Below are 10,000 nucleotides of genomic sequence, written 5' to 3'. Positions count from 1 at the left end.
CTGTCACACACACACTGACACACTCTCTCTTTCTCTCTCTCTCACACACACTGGGGGGACATCACTGACTATAGAAGACTACAAACTGAGTGGCAGATGCAGAAGCTTCTGTGTGTGCATATCTCTGTGTGTGTGTGTGTGTGTGTTCAGCAAATGGCAGGCTGGCTCCAGCTGCTCAGAACCCCTCATTTATAATTCATACCTCACACACCTCCCTACCCCGAGGCTGTGTGTGTTAGTGAGAGAGAGTGTGTGTCTGTGTCTGTATATGTGTGTGTGTGAGGAAGAGTATGTGTGTGAGGGAGAGTATATTTTGTGTGTGTGTGAGCAAGAGTATATTTTGTGTATGTGTGTGTGTTTGGGGGAGTATATTTTGTGTGTGTGTGTGTGTGTGTGAGGGAGAGTATGTGTGTGTGTGTGTGTGTCTGTGTTTAGGAGAGTATATTTTGTGTGTTTAGGAGAGTATATTTTGTGTGTGTGTGTGTTTAGGAGAGTATATTTTGTGTGTGTGTGTTTAGGAGAGTATATTTTGTGTGTGTGTGTGTGTGTGTGTGTTTAGGAGAGTATATTTTGTGTGTGTGTGTGTGTGTGTTTAGGAGAGTATATTTTGTGTGTGTGTGTGTGCGCATCCTTCATGTTACCCTCCCCCCCCCCCCTCGGCCCAGTCTCTGCGGCTGATGTGTGTGTGTGTGTGTAAGCGGGCACCATCCCCTCAGCCCAGTCTCTGCGGCTGATGTATGTGTGTGTGTGTGTGTCTGTGTGTGTGTGTGTGTGTTTAGGAGAGCATCCCCTCGGCCCAGTCTCTGCGGCTGATGTGTGTGTGTGTGTGTGTGTGTGTGTGTGTGTGTAGGCGGGGACCATCCCCTCGGCCCAGTCTCTGCGGCTGATGTGTGTGTGTGTGTGTGTGTGTGTGTGTGTGTAGGCGGGGACCATCCCCTCGGCCCAGTCTCTGCGGCTGATGTGTGTGTGTGTGTGTGTGTGTGTGTGTGTGTAGGCGGGGACCATCCCCTCGGCCCAGTCTCTGCGGCTGATGGACTTCAGCTTCAGTGACTTCGAGCTGTCGGACGCCGAGACCACTCAGGCCGCCATGCGCATGTTCGTCGACCTCAAGCTCGTGCAGAACTTCCAGATCAAATACTCGGTACAAGCACACACACACACGCACACACACACACATTTACACACACACACACACACACACACACACACATTTATACACACACACACACACACATTTACACACACACACACACACACACACACATTTATACACACACACATTTATACACACACACACACACACACACACACACACACACACACACACATTTATACACACACACACACACACACACACACACACACACATTTATACACACACACATTTATACACACACACACACACACACACACATTTACACACACACACACACACACACACACATTTTCACACATGACTGGGCTGGTCTTGACTGAACCTTTTACAAGCTTTTACATGTGTTCATGTATTATTTATTTATTTATCCAAAGTGTCTTTTGCACAGTGAGGTGTAACACTCAATCTACACTGGAGCCCTTAGGTAACATTAAACACAGTAAATACAGCACAGCAGTAGCACTACTGCAATACATACTACATCTACAGTCTACTACAAATACTACTACATCTACAGTCTACTACAAATACTACTACATCTACAGTCTACTACAAATACTACTACATCTACTACAAATACTACTACAATATATGCAACATCAAATACTACAATACTGTATACTACAACATAAAATACTACAATACTGTGTACTACAACATCAAATACTGCAATACTGTATACTACTACATCAAATACTACAATACTGTATACTACAACATCAAATACTACAATACTGTATACTACTACATCAAATACTACAATACTGTAAACTACAACATCAAATACTACAATACTGTATACTACTACATCAAATAATACAATACTGTATACTACTACATCAAATACTACAATACTGTATACTACTACATCAAATACTACAATACTGTAAACTACAACATCAAATACTACAATACTGTATACTACTACATCAAATACTACTGCAATACATACTACATCAAATACTACAATACTGTATACTACTACATCAAATACTACAATACTGTATACTACTACATCAAATACTACTGCAATACATACTACATCAAATACTACAATACTGTATACTACAACATCAAATACTACAATACTGTGTACTACAACATCAAATACTACAATACTGTATACTACTACATCAAATACTACTGCAATACATACTACATCAAATACTACAATACTGTATACTACTACATCAAATACTACAATACTGTATACTACTACATCAAATACTACAATACTGTATACTACTACATCAAATACTACAATACTGTAAACTACAACATCAAATACTACAATACTACTACATCAAATACTACAATACTGTATACTACAACATCAAATACTACAATACTGTATACTACTACATCAAATACTACAATACTGTAAACTACAACATCAAATACTACAATACTGTATACTACATACAATACTTACTACATCAAATACTACAATACTGTGTACTACATACAATACATACTACAATACTGTATACTACACTGCAAAAAATGAAATCTAACATCAAATACTACTGCAATACTTACTACATCAAATACTACAATACTGTATACTACTATATCAAATACTACTACATTACTACATCAAATACTACAATACTGTATACTACTACATCAAATACTACTACAATACATACTACATCAAATACTACAATACTGTATACTACAACATCAAATACTACTACAATACTACACCAACTACTACAATACTGTATACTACTACATCAAATACTACTACATTACTACATCAAATACTACAATACTGTATACTACTACATCAAATACTACTACAATACATACTACATCAAATACTACAATACTGTATACTACATCAAATACTAAAATACTGTATACTACAACATCAAATACTACTATAATACATACTACATCAAATACTACAATACCGTATACGACATCAAATACTACTACAATATACCGATATACTACTACAATAAACTAGATGTACCGCAGAGCGGTACAAAATATGACCGCCGCCCAGTCCAGCACCTTTTTTCCACAAAAATAAATCACGCTGAAAGGCCTATATGATTCTGTCTCACTAAATTGCATTAGCCACACTCAATTCTCACTGGTATCTACTAGACAACAAGTACCAAAACATGATTAGTTCATAGATTTCACACGTAAAATTAATTTTATACAACCCCACCCCCATCTTGCCTGTTCATAATTCTGAGAAATTCTTGAATTGTGTGCATGTGTGCATGTACACGTTTATGTTTATGTGTGTGGGGGTGTGTGTGTGTGTGTGTGTGTGTGTGTGTGTGTGTGTGTGTGTGTGTGCGTGCTTGTGTGTTTGCCTGCGTATGTGTGTTTGTGCACTTTCAATTTCGTGCAGTTTTGACCATGTCAGCCAGAGATATTGTGATGAAAACACCTAATTTTTTGCTTTTTAATTTTTAACTAGGTGGCGCTATACATGAAATAAGTGGTAATGGGATGGGTTGACATGGCCCCTTGAGATCAACATACAAAAAAAAGGTGGACCTCCTAGGCCCTACGGTTCTCGAGATATTCACAGAAAACTGTCTCCGGCCACCTACAGGCCAGTTGGTGTATAGTAACATAAATGAATTTATTGTGTGGCCCCCCATGAACGGAATTCCACGAAACTTGGCGTGCATTCAGAGGGTGTCATAATGATCCTACACTTCCAATTTTGTGCAGTTTTGACTATGTTAGGTCACAGATACCTGCGATTACAACACCTCATTTTTACTTTTTTGTGTTTAACTAGGTGGCGCTATACATTAAATGAGTGGTTATGGAATGGGTTGATATGGCCCCTTGAGATCAACATACAAAAAAAAAATGGTCCTCCTAAACCTTACGGTTCTCGAGATATTCACAGAAAACTGTGTCTGCCCTACCCTCCTTTCGGGGGGTGCAGTCCAGCGGGGGGGCTACAGATCAAAACGAAAAACCATGGTTCCATGCTATCCATATGGGGTTACATGCCCACCAAGTTTCGTCTACCCCGGTCTTTCAGTGTCCCGGGAATCATCGACGGAAATTTGGACATGGACAAAATCTGACTAAACCTATATGACCGCCGCTTCGCTGCGCGGCGGTCATAATAATAGGGATGCCCTGATTGATTTAATTCTACAATATACTATCTATCTATAAAGCAAGAAGCGTCTGTGTGTCTGTGTGTGTGTGTGTCTGTGGCACGCATATCTCGCTGACCATTTGTCAGACTGACCTAAGATTTCGTATGTGGCTCGCGCGTGGCACAAAGGTATGCACTATCGATTTTGAAGATTTTTGAATGCATATTTCAAAATATGCTTATTTACGTAGGACGTTTATCACTGCACTGCACTGTTTCCAAGGGGACCAGTTTCAGGGGAGCTCCACCCCATGGATTGTGTACTGACAGTAGCTAGGTCCAGAGAACGGGCTCTGCTAGGTCTCACTTTGATGATAGTCAGTCGCAATTTAAACGGATTACTCGGGAACCGCTTGTGGTTTAAGATGCAAGATGATTATCATGTCTGACCTCAACAATAAAGACTCCCTGTATGCAGTTTGCTTGCATAAAATGATTACTTGCAACAACACGCCAACAAACACGGGTATGTAGTGACCACTCGAATAGCCCAGGCTACTTTGGACTTTCAAGAGACTTTGACTAAAACGACAATTCCGACTGCAAGGTCCCAAATTGAAACGAGCGATAGGCTAATGCCACATAGCTAACGTTAGACAAGTTGCAGACTGAGCGACGGCACTTATCACGCCATTAAACACGGGTATGTAGTGACCACTCAAAATAAAAGTATGTGCAAGCTTCGAATAGCATTAGGAAGTTATTCAGTAAGCTATACACATTTAGCCTTAACTCAAAACAGTTGTCATTATGTCATTCTGATCTGTAGAAATGTCACATGCAGCCATGCCTAAATTTATTAGAGGCCACATTAATTATAGGCTAATATATTATAATATTCAGTATTCATTATTGAATGCTTAGCTGGAATGATGTTTCCCTATCATCCTATTTTTAAAGCAGGCATACATGTGGGCATGTAATTGAGCTACGGGTTTTCTTCAGGAATGGCATGTTTGAACGGGCACTGCACTAGTACCATTAAATACACATACAATACTACAACATTTAATACTGCTACAATACTGCTACATTAAATACTACAATATATACTACAACATGTATTACTACTGCAATATACTACAACGTTAAATAACACTACAATGTACTGCAAATGCAATACTCCTACAATATACTTCAACAATACTACTACATTAAACAAAGTTTATTTGTATTTGAGTTTTGAGTTTGAAAAGCCTTGGCCTACATGTTAAAAACAGTAATCCCTGAAATTGATCAGTCTAAAGGCCCATTCACATAAAGAACGATAACGATAACTATAACCATAACAATAAAAGCGTTCACACTGAACAACGATAAACAAAGTCTGTCCTTGTGTTAATGAATGTGACAGCTAAAATTCGATGGGTTCTGATTGGCTATTAGCTTTTTATCGCTCTAAAAATCGCTCTGAAAGTGATCCCCAACGATATCGTTCTTCATGTCGTTATCGTTATAGTTTATGTGTGACATCGTCATTCATATTAACTAGGGGTGTGAATCTCTCATGTAAAAGACGATACGATTCGCATCTAGATACATGGGCACGATTCGATACAAGAAAAGATACATGTTCATAAAAAACGATTCAGTACGATTCGATGCGATGCGATTCGATGCAATTCGATGCAGTTCAAGAATGGAAAGCATTCTGAAAGATTTTTTATAATTTGGTCAAGGTGCACATTAATTTTATATCATCAGTTATCATGGTCATGGTTGTCAATTAGGCAAAAAAATGTGTGAATATGATTATCTAAACTGAGGTTTGTTTCATATACTGTATTGAAATTAAAAAAGAATAGTCTACATTTCAGTCAAACAACTTTATAGATTTTATAGTTATATCTGATTGTTTTCATGGAGCTGTAGCCTTGTTGAGGTAAGACAATACCGAAATAAAATAAAACAGTGCTTAAGACTTACGTGCTTACTTAGGTCAAACAGAACTACCTCAGCCTCTTATTGGCCTGACTTTGCACTAGTATTTTATTTTATTGACTGTCTATGCACAATTTCAACCATTTTTTGCTGCTCTTATTTTTTCATTATATGTGCCCTCTTATTTACTTATTTACTTACTTTTTGTTTACTTGAATGTTATGTTTGTCTGTGGACTTAAAATTGGTAAAATATGTCTTGTCTCCACCGTGGGATAGTGAGAAACGTAATTTCGATCTCTTTGTATGTCTGGAACATGTGAAGAAATTGACAATAAAGCTGACTTTGACTTTGAAGACACTCTTGGCCTTTTCTCATATACCCTACAAGAATAAAATAAAATAATAATAAAGCCTACATATCAATGAACTCTCTGGGTTTATTTTGTTCCAACGGTAGACCTAATGCAGAAACCTATAATGCCACAAGTCTGAGTGAATATGAACAAAACTAGATGTACCGCATAGCAGTACAAAATATGACCGCCGCTCAGTCCTGTACATCCGTTCCGCGAAAATAAATCACACTTCAATTTGTCGTATTTTACTCCATCCCCCACTCTTGAAACTTTTGTGGGTGCGTGTTTGGCATGCCTGAGTGTGTGTGCGGCTGCACAGAAAGTAGCCTACTGGTGCTGAAAAGGTGAATAGATTGTAGAATAGCCAAAGAAGATGTAGCATTGTTATAAAACCTTTAAAATCTCAGTATCAGCATAATGTTATTTATTTGTTTGTTTGTTTGTTTATTTGTTTGTTTATGAACAAAAACATCTCTGTCAGTTCCATGCCGTTTTCAACAGCTATCAAAAACAAAGGTCATTTTTGGATGGATGGATTGTTTGTGAATGTTTCTTCTTCTACATAAGATTTTAGTCATCTTTAGTTCATGTAATACTTTATTGTCAATGCACAAATTAAGTAACAGTAGTCTGAAACGTTATTGTTAATGCACAAATTAAGTAACAGTAGTCTGAAACGAAATGCTGTTTTACATCTAACCAGTGGTGCAAATAACTGACATGTCCAATGGGCCTTGATGAAATGCGTCGCTAGACTGTTCATACACATTTTAACGGGCCAAAGTTGAACAGCTGTTGTCCGTTATTGTTCGTGCAAATATAGGCTGATTCATGTTCCCTTGCATTGTGTAACTGAGGTCCATGGCTAGTCTGGCTTTCACCAGACCAAGCTCAATCTTTTAAGAAATCAAAAAATAAATAGCGGGCAGATCAGGCTGGGTTCACCCAGCCTAGTCCATAGGCACCCGATATTGTTTAATTTTCCGATTGACATATCCACGCTCTGGCTATTCTAAATGCAAAAATGCATCAGGGAGTTATGACAAAACTGTAACTAACAAACTAGATCCTAATAGAAAGCTGTTAGCTTCCCTAAGCTACAGGTAGGCTTATAAGGTAGGCCTATTTACAACATAAATTGTCAATAGGCTATGCTGGCGACACAAATAAAATCTCCTTTGGAAACCAATGGCTTACGCCTTACAGTATCAAGCGGACTTAAACTGCCATATCGTGGCGAAAAGTTGTAATAAAATTCACGCAGCTCCATGAGTTAAGGAAAGCGCGAATGAAGTAGCCACTTCAAAATGGGACCCACTACACAGTAGCTTAAGGTGTGTTGCTAAAGCAGCCATAATGAAATGAAGGTGTCATTGTTTGGATACTTCACACACACGTGCTTTTTAATTTCACAGACTATAACTACCAAGCTGGAATCAAAGCACATCGATTCCCCTCTCACACCCTGCACGCACTTAAAACAAAATAAACAGGCGTCTCAGTCTCACGCATGTATAGGCAAGGCAAAACTGTATCAGACCGGTGTAACGTTGGTAAATCTTCCATTGCACAGAATGATTTTTGTAGCACGTGCAACAAATGACAGTCTAAAGATACAATTACAGTGCTGCTATCAATTTGCTTGGTATAACCGCATTTATAGTTTTCTGCAAATGCAATCAATCAAATTGGCCTCCATCACTCAACCAACACTGACGGTAACATTACCTAGGTCCTTATTGATATTATAAGATTAACGTACCTGCAGTAAAAACCAAGCATGTCCGATAAACATCCTCAGATCTATTTCGGCTTCAAGAAGAAATGGGAATTACATTTCATGTGAACATCATCCTATCCTTATTAGACGTTCTCTGCGGTAAACTGTAGTCCTTTTAGGAAGCGTCCATTGTTTTTCCAACCCACTTTTAACTTCCAACAAAATTACGTCTCACTGCAACGATGCGCCATCTAGTGGACAAACGACTACTTATCGCCAATACTGGAAATGCAGCCATGATGATGATGATGAATATTTATTTTTGGCTTTCTTTTAATCCTACTGAATTTGTAATTATGTATCGGCCGTTCTAATACCGATAGTATGTGGGTGCCTGTGTGTGTGTGCATGTGTATATGTGTGCACCGCCATCTACAGGCCAATGAGTGTACAGTCACTAAATGTACACATAACCTAATTGTTTTTAGACCCCCCCCCATGGATGAAATTCTACGAAACTTGGCATACCCCCAGAGAATGCCAGGTCAATCATACACATAAAATTTGGTGCAGTTCTGAACATCTTAACTGAAGATAGGGGTGATTAAAGCAGAATAATATTGTATTTTCATTTTTTACCGGGGGGGGGGGTGCAAACCACAAATGAGTGATTATGGGCCAGATTGATGTGGGCCCTTGGTTCAGGTAGTTATTTAGGAAAAACTGCTTTTTTTGCGGTTCGGGGGGCCCAGCACGGGGGGGGGAGTGGCCCCCGGGGACGAAACAAAATGTTTCCGTAAAAGTCTAGTGGGGCTACATACCCACCAAATTTCATGTGCCCCGGTGGTTCGGTGTCCCGGGTATCGTTGACCAAAAATTCAGGAAGTAGATGACGGAAAAAAAAAAAAAAAAAAAAAATTTGACAATCCCTATATGACCGCTTCACTAGCTTCGCTAGCGGCGGTCATAATAATTGGCTAATAATTTGTGCATCGTTTTAGCAAGGGCCAAATTATTATTTAACATTAAGGAAATCCCTTCATCAAACGTAAGGCTATACTCTACAGACCATCGTTACTGTTTAGTGTTTAATTTCGTGCTGGATTTTGAAAAACAAAAGAGTAAAAACTGTAAAACAAACGACCGAATGCGAGTTGTCGCGTGCTTAAGTTGCAGTAGATGTATGGGTAATGAGGTCATTTGACAACTTTGGGCAATGAATGTAGCCAAAAACGAACTGCATTACCCACAATTCCGTGCCACGTGTAGTTTCAAAACCGGACGTGGGATGAACGCGCTGCTTGGAACATAAATGAGAGTCTGAGCGAGCAGAAAAGGTTGTGAACCGATTCGTAACAAGTAAATCGATATAACGACCGGTTGATTTCAGTTTTATTCCGATACGGGCTTCACGTATCGATGTAGCCGTATCTTACACGTTAAAAACGGATACCGATACGTATCGGTTAATCTTTACACCCCTAATATTAACCCATTCGCGCCAGATGCTGCACGACGCAACATTCTATCTCCCGCCAGTTGCTGCATAGCGCAACATTGAATCTCTCATTGAATTTTTATTTCATGTTTCTAGGTGCTACAGAGGCTTAGATATTACATTTTGGTAGACGTTGACAATTTTTAGTATTTTTTCAGAAAACCCTCAGGAAATAAGTTTATTTAGTCTAGAATGCCATAGGATTCTATAGGCGTTTTTAGCAGGCATTTTAGGAATAAATG

General features: G+C 38.9%; 1 protein-coding gene across 5 annotated transcripts in view; it reads left to right on the top strand.

Annotated features, from left to right (window-relative positions):
* pde5ab (phosphodiesterase 5A, cGMP-specific, b) overlaps positions 1-10,000 on the top strand; it is a 117,769-nt gene that overhangs the window by 92,408 nt on the left and 15,361 nt on the right. For all 5 annotated transcript variants that reach the window (XM_076288456.1, XM_076288454.1, XM_076288452.1 and 2 more), the window contains exon 13: positions 995-1,141. In XM_076288456.1, the coding sequence (XP_076144571.1) occupies positions 995-1,141 (147 nt within the window). The remainder of the gene's footprint in view (positions 1-994; positions 1,142-10,000) is intronic.

The sequence above is a fragment of the Alosa pseudoharengus genome, unplaced genomic scaffold, assembly GCF_046254945.1.
Source record: "Alosa pseudoharengus isolate Yale_2024_CS ecotype anadromous, Long Island Sound unplaced genomic scaffold, YU_APseudo_1.1 YU_APseudo_1.1_scf_17, whole genome shotgun sequence".
NCBI classification, from domain to species: Eukaryota; Metazoa; Chordata; class Actinopteri; order Clupeiformes; family Clupeidae; genus Alosa; species Alosa pseudoharengus.
This window is presented reverse-complemented; position numbering and strand designations above follow the sequence as displayed.